Source organism: Nymphaea colorata, chromosome 2 (genome assembly GCF_008831285.2).
Source record: "Nymphaea colorata isolate Beijing-Zhang1983 chromosome 2, ASM883128v2, whole genome shotgun sequence".
Classification (NCBI taxonomy): Eukaryota; Viridiplantae; Streptophyta; class Magnoliopsida; order Nymphaeales; family Nymphaeaceae; genus Nymphaea; species Nymphaea colorata.
This window is the reverse complement of record NC_045139.1, coordinates 19,516,052-19,539,646: the sequence shown is the minus strand read 5'-3', so window position 1 is coordinate 19,539,646 and position 23,595 is coordinate 19,516,052. Positions and strand designations below refer to the sequence as shown.

The 23,595-nt window shown below is 39.3% G+C and overlaps 2 protein-coding genes across 2 annotated transcripts; both read right to left on the bottom strand.

Annotated features, from left to right (window-relative positions):
- Positions 1-369: 369 nt before the first annotated feature.
- LOC116247591 (uncharacterized) lies at positions 370-3,593 on the bottom strand. Its single transcript, XM_031619773.2, has 5 exons — positions 2,997-3,593; positions 2,200-2,701; positions 1,803-2,004; positions 1,206-1,691; positions 370-910 (listed from the first exon to the last, which is right to left on the bottom strand). The coding sequence occupies exons 1-5, from the start codon at positions 3,499-3,501 to the stop codon at positions 509-511; spliced, it is 2,097 nt and encodes a 698-aa protein (XP_031475633.1). The 5' UTR covers positions 3,502-3,593; the 3' UTR covers positions 370-508.
- Positions 3,594-11,953: 8,360 nt separating this feature from the next.
- LOC116247592 (uncharacterized) lies at positions 11,954-15,535 on the bottom strand. Its single transcript, XM_031619774.1, has 5 exons — positions 14,977-15,535; positions 14,154-14,655; positions 13,498-13,699; positions 12,921-13,406; positions 11,954-12,374 (listed from the first exon to the last, which is right to left on the bottom strand). The coding sequence occupies exons 1-5, from the start codon at positions 15,425-15,427 to the stop codon at positions 11,991-11,993; spliced, it is 2,025 nt and encodes a 674-aa protein (XP_031475634.1). The 5' UTR covers positions 15,428-15,535; the 3' UTR covers positions 11,954-11,990.
- Between the last annotated feature and the right edge of the window lie 8,060 nt (positions 15,536-23,595).

Below are 23,595 nucleotides of genomic sequence, written 5' to 3'. Positions count from 1 at the left end.
CTTACGGAGATCACTATATTATTAGTTTATGACTAATGTGAACAGAAAAGTCTAGATTTGAAGAAAATGTTGTTTTAACAAGATTTGGCTTTTGTAAACTAGAGTGAAAACCCTGACCCCCTCAGGTGATTTAAAGAAAACCAAGTTCTAGACATGTAACCCAAACAAACAAACCAAATTTTTAAAACTTATTAAAATACTCGGTGTACACAAAACAAAGTTTTCAGAACATTGGGCAAGATAAAAGTATCATCCAAATACAACCAAAAGGTTCTTAGCAGTTTATTTTGTGCATGATTATACTTTTCTTCATCCCATGTTAAGCCAAAAAATTTGCAGCATAATTGCAATAAAAAATTGCACACCATAGACAAAAGCAAATGTAAGGAACTCATATAAACGTGTTTAGATAATCACATAGATGTACATTTTTAATGGAAAAGTGTTAAAAGCCTTTCACATGTAAACAAGTGTACATAAAGTATTTGGTTAGGCTACGTCGTCGACATCAGACCCTGAAAAGAACGAGGTCTTGATCAACTTCTGGAGGAATCTGCCGTGCCGGAGGGAACCTGTCGAGGGCATCGGCGGCGAGCTTGGCGTTCTCGAGATACGACGCATACTTGCGCTCAACGAGGGTCATGGCGTTTCCGTTTGAGATTAGGGAACCAGAAGTTGACAGCCATCCGTCTCTGCCTGCTGGTTCAAGGTTGCCATTCACGACGCTGCTGACCGCGCTCTTCCTGCACGTCCAGTCGCCGGTTTTCCAGCTAAAGCGGTAGAGTGGGAGGAAGCGCTGGCCGTAGATGGCAATGAACTCAATGGCGGCAAGTATGAACTCGAACTCTTCATTGGAAATGTAGTATGAGAGACTGATTCTTGTCCAACCAGGCTTGAGTCCATTATAGCCCTGCAACACAATCGTTGAAGACGATAAGAAATATGGTTCTTGATTAATCACAAATCACAATAGAAGAAATGACCAGGAAAGATCTTCGCAAATTCAACGTTAGTATGTAAGAATTTTTATATTTTAAAGTCTTATTCATTTATAATTGGCTGAGACACTGGTACTCGATTGGATAAGGTCATTTTTCTAAGTATCTTTGAGAAATGTTCGGATTCAATGAATGATATCGGCAGCAATTGACTGGAGTTTCTTAAAGCGATTCGTATGAGCACATCAAGTCAATTACGCAAACTACCTTTTGGATTGCAGATCGGAAGGCAAGAGATTGCTCCTTCCCCACACCGAGCAATATGTGGCCGTAGGGGCCAGCGCAGGCACAGCCACCGCGAGCTTGGATTCCAAAGAGATCGTTCAGGAGCTTGGTAACGAAGCGGCCATGGAGTGGTTTGTCCCTCCTTGTGGCCCTCTCCTTCCACATGAACACGCCACTACTCCGGTCCCCTTTCTCTCCTGAATACGTCGTCTCCGCGGGAGAGGTCGTGTGGACCAAGAAGGAGAGGATTGGCTGGCGATTGGCCTTGGTGTTGCCGAGGACGACCACGTTTGGGTTGGAGAGCAGCCTCTTAAGCGCCCGTTCGAGCCAGAAAGACTCCTGGGCTTCGATGAGGTGGTAGCCCATGTACTCCTTCACCCAGAAAGCCAGGGCCGCCCGGATCTTCTGGACGATCGCCGGAGTTCCGGCGTCCTCCCTCTCCTCTATCTCCTCATAGTATAAGGTGTCCTGCACGAGACAACAAAAAGAAGATTATTACGACGACGAAGCCAACTGGGTAGTCCTCGATTGCTGAATATTATAGGCCAAGTGCTCCATAAAAGGTGAAAAGGTACGTACCTGCTCACTGAAGCCATTAACGAAGGCCACAGTTCCTCCACCACAGGAGGAAGGTGGGGATGATCGGAGGCAATAGAGGGTCTTGCTCATGAGCAGAATCCCTGGTGTTCCCGGCCCGCCGACGAACTTGTGAGGGCTCAAGAACACTGCGTCATACCCTTCAAGCTCCCCCGATCGCATGTCGATCTTCACATATGGCCCACTGAACAAAATTCAAAGCGATGACTTTCAGAAACTGTATCAGAAGGTTGACCGATTAAAGAGGATAATCTCAAGTTGAAAAATATAGTGCATTTTGACTATTTTTTGTTTTTGAAGTCTTTTATGTATGACTATATTATATAGATAAACATAGTTTAAGAAAAATCAATGGTGAGAGCGTAGAAAGTAGTCCAACCTAGCAGCAAAGTCGAAGCAAGCGAAGGCGCCATGCTTGTGCAAGAGCCGAGCCAAGGCTCGAGTGTCTGTGTGGATTCCCGTGACGTTGCTGCAGGCGGAGAACGAGCCCAGCAGGGGTCGGTTCGCGTACTTGGCCGACTTCAGCTCCCAGCGCAGCGCCTCCATGTCCACCAGCCCCTCCCTGTCAACTCCGATCTCCACCACCTCCGCCAGCGACTGCCGCCACGAAAGCAGGTTAGAGTGATGCTCGTATGGCCCCACGAACACCACCCACCTCTCCTCCGGCCTCAGCAAGCCGAGCACCCTCGACCTCATCGTGGACGGCACCGCGATGCCCATCACCTCCTGCAGCCGCTTGATCGCCGCCGTCGTCCCCGAGCCGCAGAAGAGCAAGGCGTCGTCGGCGCCGCCCCCCATGCAGGTCTTTATGTATTTGGCCGCGTCATGCACCATCTTCGTCGTCCGGTGGCCGACGAAGCTGTCATCTGTGTGGGTATTTCCTGTTTTCATGATAGAAAGATTGCATTTAAGAGATTTCCTCAAACTGAAAAGATGTCCCTTCAAGTTTATCGAACGCTAGTCAAAGTTTTACCAACCAAAGACCTACCACCTGGCAGTGGAGACCAGCAGTGGGTTGCTTGCGTTTTCAAACACGTAACCAGAAGAAAAAGTTATGAGAATACAGATGTATAATGATAAGATAATGATATTCTTAAGATTATCAGGAAACTGGTGCCCGAATTCCTTTCTAGCTAAGGAAAAAGTAAATCAAATGAAGAAGCAAGAGATAGTCACCGTAGAATGGCAGGACATTTTGGATGATGTAGTTCTCAATATGGTGGAGGCTCCTGCCGGAGGCGGTGTGGTCGGCGTAGGTGAGGCGGCGCTTCCCGAAGGGAGTATCGAACTCAACATCCTCCCCAATCAGCTGAGACCGAAGCCAAGCGCACTTCTCCTCCACGCTCCTGCTGCCATCCACCACTCCCTGGTGCAGCGCCTGGAAGGACTGGGTCCGGTACCGGAGATCTTCGGCGGCCTCCATCTGGTGGTCGTCATTTGCAGAAGAAGACCCGCCCTCATACACATCATCGAGTTCGTCACGGAAGGCCGGAGCAGCAACAGCAGGTGCGCCATGCCCCGCTGGTTTCAGGACAATTGGTGCACGCTGCTCCTCGTCGGCATAGTGGTAGCCGCCGGTCAGCATAGAGGAAGAAGCCCTCTCCACTGCCTTTTCTGAATCCCCTTTTCTAGTATCACTGTACTTAGACTCAGAAAACATAAGAAATGAAGCAGAAGACATGATGTGTGATGGCTTCGACGGAGAGATGGGGAGGCAGAAAAGGCTAGTTTACAGAGGAAGAAGACGACCACCAATCTGAAGGGCTAGGTGAGCGTCTCTCCACTTTTGAATGAAATGCCTTTCGTAGTCCTGTATTTATAGACTTTTCTAGTAAAGAGGCGGTGGAAAAAGTGAGAGAGTAACTTTGCTTATAGCTGTGAAGCAGCCAGACTTTATTCCTGTTTCCATTATTATTAATTTCTACGTTTCTTAATAGTTTTGTGATCCTTCCGCGTGTTGACGTGTTCGCCTCTGTTTTTTTATCTCGAAGCAAACGCGGTGGGCCTGGGGGGGCCAACTTTGGCTTGTTCATGGCCACTGGAGAAAGAAAGAAATGCAAAGAAGATCGGGATTTGGCGTCAACGCCGACAAGGGGAAAACAAAAAGCAGGTCTCTGCTTTAATTTGGAGCGTGCATCTTGGAAATCGGACGGCAAATGTTGTCTGTCCAAGCGAGGCCGTCGCCAAGTCGGAAAGTCAAGCTACGAGATGAACCGCGGCCCGCCACCACCACCTTTTCGGCTAAAAGGTCTATTTCGAAATTGGGGACTGCGGTCGTCTGTCAGGCGGTCGTCGCCGGACCTCCGGTCAGCAAAGTTCATTGTCCGACCCAATGATAAGATAAGCTTGGACCGTGTATTTGTTAACAAAATTATTTTATTTTTATTTTTCTGAAATAAAAAATTATAAACATAGTTAACTGCTTCTAAAATCATTTGAAACTAACTAAAAAGAAAAAAAGTGGATTGTCTAGAATCAGAACGGAGCCCGCCCCAATGTGTTTGCAGGAAAAACTTTCCTAGTGTAAATTGTATTGTACATTTCTTTAGCCTTAAAACGGGAGAAAGGCAGGACAGAAAAGCGATAATATTTTATATTGCAGACCGTTTCCAAGCTCTCCCGCCTTGGAACGTCAAACAGTGTGCAAACAGTCAAATTGGCGAGTCGTGTTTGGCTCCACCATGGCCACTTCTGCAATACCTGAACTTTGGCATTTTCCCCCACAGGGTTTTGACCAAGTTCATGTTCTTAAAGGTTCCAAACAGGTCCCATCATTTTATCACAACTAATCAGATGACTTCTTAGAGTGGCGGCAACCTTGAAATTAAGTCATGTGTTTAATACAGATCATGCTTAGTACTAAACAAACTATGCCTTTCAATATGTCGCAGCCAATATATATATATATATATTGAACTCTAACTTTTCATTGTCAATAACCATCTAACAAGGTCTATCTGATTCAAGAGGACAGACAATTAAGAGAAAAAGAAAGAAAGAAAATGATGGTAATTTTAGACATTTAATATCCATTTATATTAATTAATTGGATGGTGACTCTAACTTTGCAACGTCAGGAAACCATCTAACAAGGTCTATCCGATTCAACAGGATATGTAATTAAGAGAAAAAGAAAGAAACAAAATTATGGTAATTTTAGTCATTGAGTATCCATTCATAATTTTTTTTTTCTTTGTTTTTCTTTTAAACATCTACATGGTTCTGACTCGATGAACGATGGTTGGGTGATTCTAAATAACCAGAATCATAAGTCACACACATATTCTCATCTAACTTTTGGTGAATTTTATGAGGAAAAAAAGACTTGAAAATCCAGTCTCATAATGAAGCTGATCTTAAAGATAAAAATGTCATAGACTTTGAGGGGCCAGTTAATTAGAATCATGTCCCAGCAATTTGAATGAGTCCGCTCATGATACACCCAATTATTTCTAAGAGGGGTCAAAATAGTATTTTTAATATTTATATGGGAACTTAATTTTCAGAATAATTTTTACATGTGCCAAATTAAAAATTTTCAAAAATATAAACATAAATTTATTTTTTTTCCTAAACTGCCAGCCTTCCTTCCCTCCGCCCTTACATTTATGATATCAAGCGTTATCCAAATGTAGTTTTTTTTTTTTCCTTTTCTTTTTTAATTGTTTCAGAAAAAAAAAATTGGCCATGCATAGGCGGTCATATTGGGAGAAATTAAAGAACTATTAGAACCGAGCTTTCACTTCCATAAGGGCACATGAACGTGTCTGAACGCACGTCAACGTGTCAAACACCGTTGGCCGCTTTGCCTGGCTCTGTTCCTAACCAGGGGCGGTGTCTTTGGTCTCGTTCGTTCTGGACAAAAGCTTGGCGACGCAAAGGATTTGACCGTTTCCATCTAGAACATAGTTGCGAACGATAAAGCATAAAATCGAAGAAAATACTATTATTTTGTTTTGAACGCAAAGAATTTTGAACTTAAAAGTGCACAACGAAATATCACATTATGAATCTCAATATGGCAAAAGTCGAAAAAAAATATTATTATTTACTTTCTCACGGTTTTTGGTGCTGATAATGTTGGGAAAGAGGGACTGATGCATGTGGGTAATTGTTCGTATGCTACAAAAATTACTTATTTTCATATTGATTCCTTAAGGGTGTGTTTGATGAGCATGAAATATCTTATGGCAATGGAGTTAGGATTTAAATTTTAAAATTTTTTCCTTTCTACGAAACTTCTGATGAAAAAACTTGCCGTTGAGTTGATTCTGAAAAACTTCTTTTCGAAACTTTTGTCCCACCCAAGAGGTGGAAAAAATACGCATAGAATACAGTCCAGTAGAGAAAGATATTTATAGCACAACTTAATTGAAAAGGTACAGTTTTAAGAATATTATATTTACTGCACATAAATTTCCAGTCCCTTTGGAGGGCGGTACTGACTGGAAATTTTCAATTCCAAAGTAATATATATAATATTATAAGCTGACTCTACCTTGGCAAATAATTTAATAAAATAATAATGAAAGGAATTTTCAATTTTAGAAATACCAAAGAATACCTACATGCAAAAAACAGCCTCTGATTGTAATGACCAGTGACTCCAGCCAAGAAACCGTCAAACACAAGCCAAGAAACCGCCAAACCCATAGCCAACTGCCCAATCACATTAAACAGAAAATTTCCACAGCTTATCTTAGAAAAAATTAAGAAAGGCTAAAATAATGTTTTTTACAAAATATTTGTCCAATTTGAATTTTGCTTCAGGGTGCATACGACAACTTTTAGTTCGATTCATGTGGGCGCTACTGTTTGATGCCGTAAAAGATAGCATGCATGACATTTCAATTGAAGGCTAGGTGGTCGCAAAAAAGCGCCATTGTGTGAGGCCGTAAAAGATGGCATGCATGACATTTGAATTGAACGATAGGTGGTCGCTAAAAGGCGTTATTGTTTGAGGCCGTAAAAGATAGCATGCATGACATTTGAATTGAAGGTTGGGTGGTCGCAAAAAAAAGTTAGACCTTCGAGTCGTCTCTCTCATGCCACCACTTGTTGTGAATGTTTTGAAAATACAGTGGGGCTGACGCCATGTGCCTATACAGACACACACGGTTTCTCTCTCTTTCCAGTGTTGTATGAGAATTCCACTTCGACAAAGTCCAAGCCAACTAAATTCGAGTTCTAGGGAGAATTCTGGGCCATCTTTTGACGTAAAAGCCTTTACCTGAACTGAAGAAATTTGTGGCTTCCCTCCAATGGAGGAAGTTCAATGGCAGATGACGTTCTCAACTAGAGGCGGGAAGTCGGTATCAGCTCAGATTGCTCATCCCGCTTCCTTTCAACTGAAACTGATAGGGAAGATTCACATCCACAAGAAGTCAGTGGCTGTAGGATGGATAACTGCTGGATGTCAGGTGTTGCCGGGGGGATTATTAAAATTTAAAATTTTATTAAAAGCAATATAAAATGTTGTTAAAAAGTATCATCAACTGTTGCTGCATCATAAACCGATATTATGCTCCAGTGACAACTGTTTGTTAGCGACAACTTTTTATTTTTTAATCATTCAGCAACATCTATATATATAAATTCTATGTGGAACCTAGATAATATTGTGTATCAGCCATTCCACATTGGCTTGTATCAGCCATCATAAATATTTGAGTACACATGCGCACCAAAGAATGTAAAAAAATACATAAACTAGATGAACAAAAAGAAGCAGGGTGACAATTAATTTGAATTTTAGAGTATATGAATTTGAATTATAGAAGAGATTGGCACCATTGAAAAATGGCTTTAGGTTGGTCCATCATTCTACTCTTCCTTACCAGGGGAGAAGCTATGAGTTTGAGTTCCTCCTCTCCATGGTCTCAAGGATGATCCTGAATTAAGTATAGACTCTGATGCATTACTTTGAGAAGTTTAGTCTTATATTGAAGAGAGAGCTTTAAGAGCTTACAAAAGAAGACATTAAAATAGTTGATTGTCCTGGTTCTTTCTTTTTTTTTTGAAATTGTAACTAAAACTGTTAGAAGAGAGATTGAGATCCATCAAATGCCCAAATACCCGAAGCTGGTGTGGAGTGAGCTAGATCGTTACATTGATGCGTGTGCTCACTGATTGAGAATATCATTTGCATTGCTAATGGTTGCCTTACTTGTTGATTCTTTGAATTAAAAAAATATTTAAATTATTTGAAATGGATATAAGGAATTAAAATAAATATTTAAGTTGGATGTACTCTTTCAAGTTTCATCAGCGTCAGCCACAGTCACAGACTCACAGTATTCATTGAAGAATCGTTTTCATAAAAAAAAAAAAATTGCTTGAAAGAAGTCGAAATTTTTCTAAAATATTTGGAAATCAAAGATTCAAAGGTAAGGTCGTCACCATATGTTAGGTGTGGAAAAATAATTAATGATCAGCATATGATGTTAATAGTTTCTCTTGAGCAGGCAGGAAGATGTTAGCAGAACGGGAAACCGCCACCTCTCCAATATACAAAGGAAGTCATTTGAGTAAGATACAAGCAAGTAGTACATGATCTCAATTCAAGAAGTTTGGGGGAGATGAAGACAAAGGGCTTTGTTGATGACTAAGAATTATAACATGGTTAGGTATTGATAGCGTATCCCACTTAGTCTTTCAACATCGTTAATATTATATGCAGAAGAAAAATATTCCACTTACAAACTTATCACTTTGACTCACGTTCTCTCTCTCTCTCTCTCTCTATATATATATATATATATATATATATATATATATATATATATATATATATAGAGCATTTTTATATTCTGTTGAGGGCTCGATTTTCACTAGCAGGCTTGATTCTGATTAGCATAGTTTTCTTGAAGGTTTTGTCACACCGCTTCAAGCCGGTGGCTGGTAAAGACATGAGCGTCAACTCGTTATACAAGTTGATGTGACTCTTGACCTTAGGGGAAAGTGAAAAGTGGAGGCCTTTTATCTCCTCAAATTGAAAAAAAATAAAAAGAAGTTAGCATGGTCGACAACATATAACGATATGCCAATATCTTTTCTTTTTCCTACTTTTGAACTTGAAAAGACAACAAGATATATGACTAAACTTCTTCCAAATGACTCAATTAATCATCTGTGCATGGAAATATATATGCTACGTGCAGAGAAAAGACTCAATTAAGTCTATGGTATGACTATTCAAAAGGATCAAGAATTAGCTCACGATAAATTTCTAATCTTTCTAATAATTCAAACTATAAAGAAATTTCAAAATCGATTCTACAGTCCAATTGCGTTTCCATCTCGTTCAAGTTATAGGTCGGCCCGGCGCCGATCAACCAAGTTGTGTTGCCACACGAAAGAGATCGGAGAAGAAGCGTGAAAGAAACAAACTGAAGCAACTCGACAACTGAGTTAGGACTGACATTATTGACGTATTTTATTTTCTTGGTTGGGTCTTTAGACTTGTGATCATCAGGTCATGGCTTCTTCTTAGGAGAGATCCAATTTGAACTCTTTTAGGCCATGCATAGTCACAAACATGGCTGTCCTTGGCAGCATTGCAGTTTCATGCCAATATTTTCCAAAAAAACTGATAGGTCACGTACTGGAGAAGCGTACTTGATTCTACAATCGCTCTCCATTCCATAATAACACCAACTGTTTGTGTTGTTGTTGTCGTGACAACGACGATGAATGGAAGGGAGACAGATCACCATATGGTGCGAGAAAAAAAACAGAAGGGGAAGCTAAAGTTGCAGAGTATGTGCGAAACTGGTTATGTTCACACTCTTTGTTCACTAAAAATTATGTACAGATGAAATCAGAATATCAGAAAGTAATTTTATCTTTTCAAGCATGCAAACGCACAATCTATGCTTGCGCCTGAACTTACATCGAGCTTGACAAGTAGCTCAGGGACATATATATGGTGGAAACGATAGCCTCAGACGAGGAACATAATGAATTTTCTCTGATGAATAGTTAATGGAACAAATGAGCTGTGGTCTCACAGCTTATTGAATTCAGGTTTAGTATTTTCTATCCTCATTATAAAGTATATAAAACTTCACATCGATGCAATTGAAATGAATTTTACTTAGTACTCGTGACAAGCACGCAAAGTTTTGTGATGCATGCAGATCTCAGGAGTAGTTGTCCTGACACCCTTTTTTAGAATATCTGAACGAAAGTTTGCAACTTATGTATACATTGTGGGCTGTTAATATGGATTTTCAGTTAATAAACTTGACCAACTTGGCAATCCATGAAAAGATTGATTTGTTAATCCTAAGTCTACCAACGCCAACTTGAACACGCCAATGATCCTGTGATAAAAGCAGGAAAGATGAAAAACAATAGCCACTGGCATGTACTGATTGTCAATGGATCAGATTCAAATCAGATATCTTCTTAATCATATCCATTTTTTTAGGATATTTACATACTCAGATTTGAATACGAACGAAGAAATGACATATCAGAATCTAAATTGGAAATTTGATTTCAATCTGAATTGGACTTTTACATTCATATACAAATCAGAATTTGAAACGAATCTGGATGATTTTCAAAATGTAGGAGTATTGGATATATGATATTCATTTACAAGTAAATCTGATTTGAATTTGAATCTGAATCTGATCAAACATTTATATATGCCCGAATAGGAATCGACCGGATGCCATTTCTTAAATCAGAAACTGATCTGACTTGTTACTCAGATATTAATTTTTTTCTATATACTATTTATTTCAGGATGGTTTGGTCTGGTATCCCATCTGAATCGGATATATTGACATTTCTACTAACATGTAAAACCTTCAGGTACCAAAGCTCACATGAGTAGTGGCTGATCTCTGATAAAGTTTTTGAAATCGTAGTTAACCTCAAGTTTGAATGCATACACTGAATTTCTTCTCAAGTTAAACCGCAGGTATTGAGATGGCGTTTCTTGAGATTTGAGAGTGAGAATGTTGCTAGATAAGTTAGGGAAATGATGAAAACGAGATGAATGGAGCAAAGTAAGTCATTTCTGGCTCATCGAGGCTAAACCCTGTCTGTGCTCCATAAGCGATGAACTCATTAAGCGGTGAACTTCTAAGTCACAAGAGCGTCTTTTTTTAATGTTTACTTTCGGAAACCCACCTTCAGCATAAAACCCCGGAAGCCATAAAAGCTCTAGCTCTTTGTTATGTGAGTTGGTTATGAAGTTCACAAACTGACAGCTCTCATTTTCGATCTAATTGCCTCAACATCCATAGATCTGAAAAGAATCCAACAGCAAAATACAAACAATCTAAAACGTACAATTGTTTTTGTCTAAAAAAATTAATCAAGTTGGTTGTAGTTTCATCCTCAATATGCAATGAGAAGAAAAGTTGGTTGTAGTTTCATACTTTTCCAATGGAAAACATGAGACGTCGCAGTATATTAGTGCATTCCATATTTTGCTTAATTAAATTTTGGAAAACGTATATATTCGGGCCTGAACATGAGAGTTGGTGTTCGGGTCCGAGATGATTGAAGTATCAGTTTATCTTTCAAAATGCCCAAAAATAACCCATATAGAAAACATTATAATGATGAAAAATCCACAGAAATAAAAAAAATATCACGCTATTAAAATACTCTACCATCACGACCATGGATCTTGGAGATGAAGGGCCACCAACATGACCCTGTGGCCAGCGTCCCCATAGTCGGTTCCACCACTTGGAATGTCGATATGAGCCGCAAATGGTAGTAACAGCCGTGATAGAGAGAATGAATAAAGGTATACATGACCATGAAGACAATACTCTTTGAATTTCAATGTCTTAAGCTGTTTTTATCAAATTTGGCTTTCTAGATACAATATGAAGAGTTGATTTACTAAGGTTCGATCATTTTCTCTCGTTAGATTTCTCCGGCAAACGGGCTTCCTAATCGTTTGTCCGTTTAATTTAGACGATCTCATATTGGTTCTTCTGATCATATTCCTGTTCATCCAAATATCGACCCAATTCAAGACCTTGGAGGCAGGAGTAATGAAGACTTTGAGCCTTTCTTTTCGAGCATTCAACCTTGCCAACTACATATACAACTAAATTAAACTACGAGAGACATTGAGAGTTATGGCGATCAATATTTGCAACTCTCTTGGCAAAGTAGGTCAATACAAAACATTGGCCATCAGATTCTGAAGAGGATGAGGTCGACGTCGACGCCAGCGGGCACTCGCCGGGCTGCCGGAAATTTTTGAAGGTTCTTGGCGACAAGTTTGGCGTTCTGGAGATATGACACGTACTTGCGTTCGACAAGCGACGTGTTCGAACTGGAAGGTGATGGCGGGAAGTCTCCGCCTGCTCGTTCATGGCTGCCCTTCACGATGCTGCCGATCGCGCTCTTCCTAAACGTCCAGTCGCCGGTCTTCCAGTTGAAGCGGTAGAGCGGGAGGAAGCGTTGGCCGTAGATCGCAATGAACTCAATGGCGGCAAGTATGAACTCGAATTCTTCGTAGGAAATGTAGTATGAGAAACTGACCCTCGTCCATCCCGGCTTGAGTCCATTGTAACCCTGAACAAGGTCGAGCTAATTAGCTCATGAGGAAAAATGTTTGGGCCTGAAGACAAGAAAATTCTTGCTGTGGGTGCGACTCAAATCGATTTAATTCAGATTGAATATCCGACCGAATTGTCTTACAAAAGTCATTATATCTAGAAAAAAAATCTAACATTCTCAAGAAATTGGATTAAATTTGGATTTAAAAGCTGACATTCGATCGGATTTGAATTTGGTTTTAAATAAATATATGATTGGATCCATATTTGAATTTAGATTTAAAACTCAATAAACATCTATATCATATAGTCATATATCCTGAAAAATCGGATCCTAATATATAACAATGCGGCAGAATAGGATTAGGTTATGAATTTAAATGTTGGACTCAAATTGAATTCAGGTTTCAAATTTAAAATGAGCATTTAGATGTGGTATATACTTTGAATATTTCCATTTGAAATCGAATTAAATCCAAAAATATGAAGCAAAGATGGTCAAAGGTATATTCTATTGGAATCTAATATGCAGCGTGCCCACCGACGAGAGAAGATTATCTACCTTTAGGATGGCAGAACGAAAGGCCAGCGACTTCTCCTTGCCCACTTCCAGCAGGACATGGCCGTAGGGGCCGGCACAGGAGCAGCCGCCACGCGCTTGGATTCCAAAGAGATCGTTCAAGAGCTTGGCGACGAAGCGGCCATGGAGGGGTTTGTCTCTCCTTGTGGCCCTCTCCCCCCACATGAATACGCCGCTTTTCGGATCCCCTTTCTCGCCGAAGGACGTCGTCTCCGCCGGAGAGGTCGTGCGGACCAAGAAGGAGATGATGGGCTGGCGCTTGGCCTTGGTGTTGCCGAGGACGATTACGTTGGGGTTGGAGAGCAGCCTCTTGAGAGCGCGTCCGAGCCAAAAGGTCTCCTGGGAGTCGATGAGGTGGTAGCCCATGTACTCCTTCACCCAGAAGGCCAGGGCCGCTCTGATCTTCTGGACGATCGCCGGAGTTCCGGCGTCCTCCCTCTCTTCTATGTCCTTGTGGTATAAGGTATCCTGGAGAAGATGAATATGATCATGATGGTGAAGATGAAACCAAATGGGCAGTTCTTGATTGCTGAATACGTAGTGGACGATTAAAGGGTACCTGCTCATTGAAGCCATTGACGAAGGCGACAGTGCCTCCACCACAGGTTGAAGGAGGCGATGAAGAGAGGCAGTAGAGGGTCTTGCTCATGAGCAGAATCCCTGGTGTGCCAGGCCCGCCCACGAACTTGTGAGGGCTCAAGAATACTGCATCATACCCTTCGAGCTCCCCGGATCGCATGTCAATCTTCACATATGGTCCACTGCATGCCCCCACGAAAATCAAAATAATTTACATTGGTGTAAAGCAACGGTGGAACTCGTTAAAGAAATTGGTTGGGACTTGAGAAATTAAAGAAGTAATGAAGGTAGTGTTTTGTTGGTTTTCTAAGCTTTGAGTGTGACATCGATTTTTTTTTTCAAGACAGTTGAACATGAAAGGATAATATATGTAAGAAAACAGACAATTTAGTTTACATATTTCAAAATAATTGACTTTAACTTGAAGGCAGAGTTGGCAGCAACTTGGTGCCGGCATCTACCACTATGTTTGCACTTGATAAAAAAAATCAGAAATATATGTTCAGCTACTTTTCCGAATCATTGCTAAGCAAAGTTCTCTGTTTGCAACTTCCCATTTGCTTTGAATTCAGAAAGTAGTAGAAGAAAGTCATTATAGGTCACCTAAAAACGAAGTAGAATGTCAAAAGCAGTTACTTGGCAGCAAAGTCAAAGCAAGCGAAGGCGCCATGCTCGTGCAAGAGCCGAGCCAAGGCCCGAGTGTCGGAATAGATCCCCGTGACGTTGCTGCAGGCGGAGAACGAACCCAGCAGCGGTCGGTTCGCGTACTTGGCCGACTTCAGCTCCCTGCGCAGCTTCTCCATGTCCACCAGCCCCTCCCCGTCCACTCCGATCTCCACCACCTCCGCCAGCGACTGCCGCCACGAGAGCAGGTTGGAGTGGTGCTCGTATGGCCCCACGAACACCACCCACCTCTCTTCCGGCCTCAGCGTGCCGAGCACCCTCGACCTCATCGTGGACGGCACGGCGATGCCCATCACCTCCTGTAGCCGCTTGATCGCCGCCGTCGTCCCCGAGCCGCAGAAGAGCAAGGCATCGTCGGCGATGCCCCCCATGCAAGCCTTTATGTATTCGGCCGCCTCATGCACCATCTTCGTCGTCCGGTGGCCGACGAAGCTGTCGTCGGTGTGAGTGTTGCCTGTTTGCACAATCAAATGGCTTTTGTGTTTAGCAAGTTTTATCTTACTCACATCCATTTTTCGCCGCCAAATACTCGATCAAATTAGAAATTCTAGTTACCCATCTTACAACTATAGACATCAAAAGGCCTGCTGGAGAAGTTATGACACTTTGATGAAAAATGATATGGTGAAGAACATATCATAGCAAATTACAATTTATTTTTCCGAAATGTAGAAAAATCAGCCCCTAGATTACCTCTATAAATGCATAAATCTAAGCATTAAAAAGCAAGGAGCTCCATAAAATTCTAGATATGGAGAGAGCAAGAGATGGTCACCGTAGAAAGGCAGGACTTTCTGGATGAGGTAGTTCTCAATATGGTGGAGGCTCCTGCCGGAGGCGGTGTGGTCGGCGTAGGTGAGGAGGCGCTTCCCAAATGGAGTTTCGAACTCAACATCCTCCCCAACCAGCTGAGACCTTAGCCAAGCACACTTCTCCTTCACGCTGCTTTGGCCATCAACCACCCCTTCGTGCAGCGCCCGGAAGGACTCGGCCCGGTACCGGAGATCTTCGGCAGCCTCCTGCTGCTTATCGTGATCGCTTGCAGATGAAGACCCACTCTCATCCTCCTCATCGACTTCGTCCCGGAAGGCCGGAGAAGCGGCAGCGGTTGCATGCCTCTTCTGCAACATGGCAGAAAACTTATCCCATTCCTCAGTACTGGCTTCTTCCTTTTCCGCATTGTTGCAGTTGGTATCGCGAAAGAAGAGAAGAGGACCTGATGCCATGGTTAAGTTTCTGTTCCTGCCCAGATCGGAACCTGAAGGATTGATTTGTTCTTCACTGCTCACTGGTGAGAGAATGGACTCTTTCTTGCAGTAGTATCAGAGAGGAGAACAAATTGATGGGCAGAGGTAGGATGAGACCTTGTAGTACTACCAAGAATTTGCGAATGTATATTTATAGAGAGGATGGGACGAAGACAGATGCGTTAAGTGAACCACTTCCGTTTACATTCTCTATATATTTTGTACTTATTTTCTGATCCTCGCTGCATCTCAAAGAATGAACTTGATCGAAGTCAAGAAGGACCGTTGGGTGCATTTGGAAAAATGGGAAAATTTGCCGGCAGCAGCACACAAGGAGAAATTGAGGCGATCAGGCTGGCTCGATCTGCACCGTCCATTTCAAAAGTGTGACCGTTTAATTTCATTGGCCGCTTGCACTTACGCGGAGAGGCAGAGAAGCTTGCGGTCGAGAAATGATTTATGGTGTACTGCCCATCAAATTGGCTAATTACAAATGGATGTCTGACTTTTTAAGCATGTCGAAATAGCGGCGAATTTTTTTTGTAAATTTACAAACAAGGCCTTTTAAATATATATATATATATATATATATATGAAAGACAAGGTTTGCCCTTCTTAAAGTTCATTCATCCGGCTCGAAGCTCTGTCCAATTTTTAAAAATGGAAAATAAATTTGGTCAAATATTTTACTATTTTTCATCGAAAAGCAGTTTCTCGAGAAATTTATGAAAGTTAGGCACTTCGCTTTATATGTCTAAGAACTTAACGCGCCCATTTGTTATTTGTCCTCTTGTTAGGCAGTTCTTTGTAATTTTTTCGATGACCCCCTCCACACGCTTACTGAGTCTCTCTGGATGGTGGACCTAACATTAAGTGGACTGTTTGTTTTCTTTTTCCTTTTTTTTTTTTTTCCGATTATGATTGTTCAGCCATTTTTCAATTGGTCCTAATAGATCATTACCTTTTTCTTCGGGATTAGGTTAAGGATTGTTTTCTTGAAGGATCTGTGCTGATTTTAAGTTTTATTTGATTACCAAGACAATCTTGCGAAGAAAATCTTTGCATGTGGGATAGATATAAATTCTTCACATATGATCTAAGTGGGTTGATATTCTTAATCATTTTTTTAAAATCTAATAAACCAAGAAATTTTGGCATGTAGAACAAATTTTATAAGTTGTTTAGAGTCAATTTGTGTTCAAGAGAAACAACATAGCTGGTCGGATTGACAGACCTTGAAAAATTTAATTCTCGTGGGTGTTACTTTTTTATACTATAGCATATATTAATAAGATCATTAAGATTCCTAAACAGTCCTAATAAATAGAATTTTCATTATTTTCCAAGAAAATTAAATTTGTAAAAACATGACATTAAATAAGTTGAGGATGACGCGTGCATGGCTTCCAGACTTAGCTTTACGCTGTTTATGACCATTTGGATACAACCAAGAATTTTGAACCCCGACTTTGCATATGAATTCGGAGGGCCGACTAAGTATGCAAGTTGGAAAAAAATGTTCGAAATTCGTTACATACATTGACTTTTATAATAATTTAGAACCAAGAGTCTTATACAATCTCAAATTTCACAAAATTAAAGAGACAATAAAATTTATCTCCTCCATCGAATTTCAACGTCTCTTTGACTTTTAAATTTGAGTCGGTCGTTGGAGTTGAATTTCCAAAGCCTTGCTGAAATCCAACCAAACTGCAGGACAGCCACAACTATTATAAAAAATAATACATATTTCTGTGTGTATGTACGTGTTAAATACAAGAGGTTTCATTATAATCTAAATGATTTGAGAAATGTAATAGGAAGTCCAAGTCCTTCATATACATATATACAATAGAAAGTCCAAGCCTTCATACATATATATATATATAGTCCAGTGTCCACTGGCGTCCATAACCAAAGTAAGAGAGAAATTTGTTCAGTCAAACGGTGTCTTGGAAGACCAAAAGGTGGGTTTAGAAGTTTCGTAGAACCTTTGAATCAATGGCGTAAACAAAAATATTGGCCTTTGTTGGCTTAGTTCTTGCTTGTTTTAATTTAAAAAAGAACTTAAAATATTTTTAATTTGATCTAAAAATAAAAGTAAAAGCAGATATAAACGTCCGTCATCTGTGTATGGTATTGGCAGATTGCATGTACATTTTTTATTAAGTGTACGTGTAAATTTATATGAGAAAAATTAAATGCCGATTTTTTTTTTTTTTGTAAGAATATATAGCGTGACAAGTATCTCAAAAGTTAGAAGGCCCCAATTCTATTTAGTTAGTTCAACATGTTTTTTTTTTAACTCACTTATTGTAGAAAAGATTAAGGGGGTATTGGGATGACACTACTCTCTAAAACTTTGTTTTCCCAAAACCTGGTTTCCTCAAAACTTGGTTTTTCAAACCTGGTTTGCTTATTTAGATGATAAGGCAAAAATTAGGTTTCAATTTTCAAAACCTCGTTTGTGTTTGGATGACAAAAAATGAGTTTTTGAGGATACTTGTCAAACAAAAAAATAAAAAATCAAGTTCATACAGTTATGTCATAGCTATAACATTAAGAGCATTCTCAAATATATTGTGTCATCCTGTCCGACCAATACTAGGTTTTAGATGAAAAATCTTGGGGTTGCAGCTTTTTCATCACCATATCGCGACCAACTTTTGTAAAAATTGGGTTCGTCAAATGGTTTTGGGGGCAAAGGTTTTGAACGTGTCATCCAAACAGCTCATAATGACTGAGATTGTTCCTTATCCATTTAGCATTGAAGTGTCTCATTTACCATATATATATATATATATATATATATATATATATATATATATATATATATATATATATATATATATATATATATAGTAGGTTCCAACGAGTGACAAAAACCAGATTACTTAAATGCAACAATTAAAGTGTTTACTTGCAATCTAACCTTAATTGATATTATCATAAGAATGGGTTGATGAAAAACATTTATTAAGTTGATCAGTTTTTTGAGTTTGATAATGTCTTTGTAATAAGCAAAAAAAAAAAAAAAAAAAAACCGTTGCTAAGATATCAACATTTTGATGGCAGAGAAGTCTGCATTTTTCATAAAAACAACTTAATCAAAGCATGTATTATATTTAAATAGTTTTTACAAATATATTGGGATCTTTACATTTTGTTTAACACATTTTTCATTAAAAACTATGGGGTCTAGTTTTTAAATTTGACTTATTATTCTGGCATCTACCAATATTTATAATGTTGCTGAATTGCTAAAAAGTACAAATTTGTTGCTGGAAGCATCGTAAACCATTGCTTAAAGTGCCATGAACTGTTATTTTACTAAAAAATGTTGTTAATGAATCATGTGGATTCAACAGAAATACTAGTTTTGGGGTTTGATTCATTTTAGCGAGACATAAAATTGTTCAATCTAAGTGTTGTTAGAGGGGGAAGACAGGAATTTTTCATCAAGGCGCCGAATTATGGCTTCAAAACTTTAATAAGGACCAAAATATCATTTTTCAATTTGGTATCATTGGAGTTATCAATTTTGCCTACTTTTACAATACCATATTTGATTTCAACCTCATATGTAATACTATACCGTATGATGTCAGGTAACGTAGGTATTTTATCGTCACAGGTAAAATGCCATAAAATCTCACTTGCCATTTTCAGCTTCTTATTTTCAAAACATATGGCTAACTCATTGACACTAGTTGTAAAACTTCCAAAGTATTTTGAAAGGGTTCAAAGTAAATGCCGCTTTTAAACATTATTCAGAAGGTTAGTTGTGCTTTTATGAAATATGGCTAACTCTTGTAATTAGTTATAAAACTTGCGGGGTTTTTTGAAAGTGTTCTAAGTAGATACCTCTTTTGAACATTATTATGAATGTCAGTTGTGCTTTTAGATTCTTTCTACTTTTCCTTTTTTTGCTAATTTAACAACCGTGGTGACGGAAAAGGTGGTGTAGAAGTTGACCACGGAAAAACCTTAAATGGGTTTTTGAATAACAATGAGACTTTTAAATGGGTTTTTGAATAACAATGAGACTTTTAAATGGGTTTTTGAATAACAATGAGACTTTTCTTGAAATAATGCTTTCTATTATGACCAAACCTTCATGTTACTTTTGTAAATATTCTTATCCTAGATTACTTCAATCAAGTGAACGCGTTTTGTATGCCAAAGTTAGGTTTTTGAAAAAAAATTGTAATTTGCACTTAAAAAACGCTATTTGAATGCTCATTATCGTGGAATCCCTTGGTGTTGGATCTCATTCCTACTGATAAACACGACAAAGAAGACTTGAATAATAGAGATTGAATCATTTGAAGGACGGAAAATGATAAAGTACAGATAAGTTGTGTTGAAACACATGGAAGTTCACACTTTTTTGGCAATTATTCGTTGATCTTGTTCATCTTAGAAGTGATTAAGCCGCAAATTCTTCGGCCGCAAGATCAACAGTCATTGGTCGGCGTTCTCCGATCTCGAGATGGACGGCGGATACAAGGACACGGACACGCGAAGGCAAGGTGCTTGGCAAATACATTTTGGTTTTCTCTTCATTGGTTTGGTACATGCAGGCAAATCAGGTGCCAAAGTTACTGTTGTCTATGTATGAACAGCTCAAGAGCTTTGTCAAATAAGTTGGCTTCCTCACATTTGCTTAAAAAGTCCACTGAAGTCTTCTTTGAAGTGGGTTGGACTCAGCTCAAATCTCGCCTCGCTCCCATGTAGACAAGCCTGAGAGAGATGGAGCCAGCCAGACCCGAACTTTGATCAAACTAGCCAAAAATCCACCGTATATAGTGTAGTTTCTGTCTTTTTGTTGGATTCGGATCGGTTCCAAGTGGGACACTGGGTCTGATACAAAAAGCAGTTTGACTCGGATCCCGTTTTGGATATTGAATCTGACTGAAATGGTTTGAAATTGATTGGATATATCAAAATCTGGAACTGTTGACATTGCTACTAACTTTGAAAGGGGACCTATATCGTATTGGTTCGGACAATCTAATCGGCTAACCTTGGCGGACCGACCAACATCGGACCAAGTTCATAATTTTATATACTAGATGAGACTCGAACGTACCGGCCAACTCCTAGTAGGGCTGTTCAACGAGTTGAGCTAACTCGAGCTCGACTCGAACTTGCTCGATAAACTTGACTCGAACGAACTCGACAACTTGAATGACTTGAGCTTTAGTTAAGTAGCCTCGGCTCGGTTAAACTCAGTTAATGAAATGTTTGGCTCGGCTCAAGCCAATCTTCGGCTCGAGTTTAATCGAGCCGAATTCGAGTTTTAAGAACTCAAGCCCAGTCGAACTTGAGCTAATGAAATCAAACTTGAGTCGAGCTCGAGCCAAGTTCTAGCTGGCTCAACTCGACTTGAACTCGCCCAAGAACAGCCCTAACTCCTAGAAGTTGTTTGTTCTTGCGGCTCATCAATCTAATGTATCTCAATCCTTTGTTAGTGATTCAAAAATCAATAGTTGAAGATGCATTAAAATTTGTAGACTTAAAACGACGTGGTTTCTATTGACAAGGGAAGCCCAAGTAGCGGCCTATTGAATAGTCATCGCTTAAGTTCATCTTCTCAATTGAAAATGGTGGTCTAAATCCAGAAACTTTTAAGCTCCCCATCAATTCGAAACCAAACTGTCGCACATCCAAGTAGAATTTGTGGTCATGCCATGACGCAGAAGCTAACCTAAGCACGAATAAATCTCCCTTGAATAGAAGAAACTAACCCCACACGAAAACGATGACACTTATTTTAGTCCATGGAAAACCATCTGTTCTTCTTCCCAAATAGACTTGCAGCAGATCTTTGAACTTCGAAGGATCAAACTCCCCTTTTCTAGCTTCCTCTTCCTCACAATCCACCTTCAAGGAAAACCACCGGCAACATTTCAAGAAAAATTTGAACCATTTCTCAATTTTCACGTGTCATCCATGTGTAAGATTCCATACTTTTTTTTTTCATTTTTATTAGATGCACCAATTTGCATACATTTCAGTGCATTAGTTCGGGCTGGTGAACAGTTGCCTGTGGCAACTGTTCAATTTGGTTATGCATTAAAACAGACACTAAATATGAACACCGTGTTTAATTAATTTGTCTCAAAGATTGAAGCAGATTCATCGAACATTAGAATATAGTTTTTCATGAATCTAACTTAATCTTTGGTATTTCTATTGCCAATACCCCTTTAATATTGTGTTCTAATTTTGCCAATGCAAATATTTATAATGAAAAGAAAATCACTTGCACGCATTGAACAATTGGTGTTTGAGTAGATAACACGTAGAAGTGATGATAAAATCCAAACTAGTTTAAGATACAAACAAGAGACAAGTTGAAGGGTAAGTTTTGGCTTGTAAGGCTTTCATAACGTGTCATGCTTACTCTTAAAATAGCACCATTTTATCGTCGTCAAAATCATTATTATTTTATTCTTAGTACCTGTGGCAATATTTTCAAAGTGTTAATATGCAAGAATCTAACTGCTTTGGAGTAGTATATTTTTTTATAAGTCAACGAAGATCTTCCCTCATTAGGGGCAGAGAAAAGGGGGGCTGCTGGTAGGGGCCATATCTCAACCTCAATTTTTTTATAAAATTAAAATTTCACTTGTAAAAAGGAAAAAAATTAGTTTAATGATTTAATCTATATAAAAATTTTGAAAATTATATTTTGGCCCTTGTTAAATTTTTAAAACTATAGTTTAGTCTCTCATACTTGTACCTGGACCATGTACAGGGTTACCAACTTTCTATCCAATTATGAATACCATGTGGAAAACGCATTGAAGACAAAGATTTGAGCTATCCATGATATCTTCATCACAAGCAGCTAGTTCTGTCGATGGGTTTGTACGACTTGAGGTTAGGGGCAGAGTCAGAAATTTTTTATGAAGAAGACAGAATTAAAGTTTTCAAATTTTGACACGCGTCGAAATATCGTTTTCAAATTTTTTATACTGAACAAGTAAAATTTTCTAAAATTTACATGTAATTATTTTTTTTAATTGAGGTGGAGCCAATGCCCCTTGGCTTTGCGCCTGCTTGAGTCTGAATTGTTTTCTACCAGATAAAACCCAAATTCTAAAGATTGGCATTAAAGAGTTATAGTGTTTCACCCTATTGACACAAGGAGGGTAGACATCAGTGGCGGAGCCAAAAAATTTTCATTAAAACTGCAAAATTTTACAAAGGCCAAAATATAATTTTTCAAAACTTTTAAATACGCTAAATATTTTTTTTAATGAAATTTTAAGGGGAAGACACTCAGTCAAACTAAGGACGGACTGCCTACGTGAGTCAATGCGAAAAATCTTGTCAGGGCAGAAAGGGTCCTTCCTTTGCTGGCAAAAACTCAACTCTTAAAACAAAATGCGGTTCCAAATCTGGATTTGAATTTCTTTTATCTCAAAGGATCTCCACTGAAGTAACCTTTGTGTAGGGTCATCGTTTGATCCTTCTGGTATAAGCGGACTGACTGAACTTAGGATTATGCCTTTCAGTTGAATCGAACATAATTATAATGTTGTCATCATTATGCGTTCAGATATGTGGTTATGTGTTTTCTTATGGCTGTGTTAATAGACATTTCAATAAATCTGATTTAGATCTGATATTTGATCAAATCACTTAAAAAAATTTGATATCCGATTAAGAAATTGGATTGAATTTCGATTTGGATTCATCCAATTTGGTCCAGAATCAGATCAAATATAGTTTCAAACAAAATGTCCTACATCCAAAGGTGGATCCAGATCATGTCGAACTGGTGAGTATGAAATACCATTAAGACGAGCTGGGCCCGGAACACCTGAGTTTGATACTAAAAGCCTGCTCTCGAGCTCTACTCCTACTCTGAGTTTTGAATCGACCAAGTTATAATGGGACTCTGACTTCAAGTTATTTCTAAGTATTTCATGAATTTATTCTATAAATTGAAATAGATTCACGAAACACTAAAACTAAGTGTTCATTCGTGAATCTGCCTCAATCTATAGGGCGGCAAGTGTTCCATTTACCAAAGGTCGTTTGGCTAATGACAAATGATTACATGTAGTGTTTCATCAATTTGCCGAGGCAGGTTCATATAATGTCATGCAATTGCTGTATTAGTCGAAGGCGTT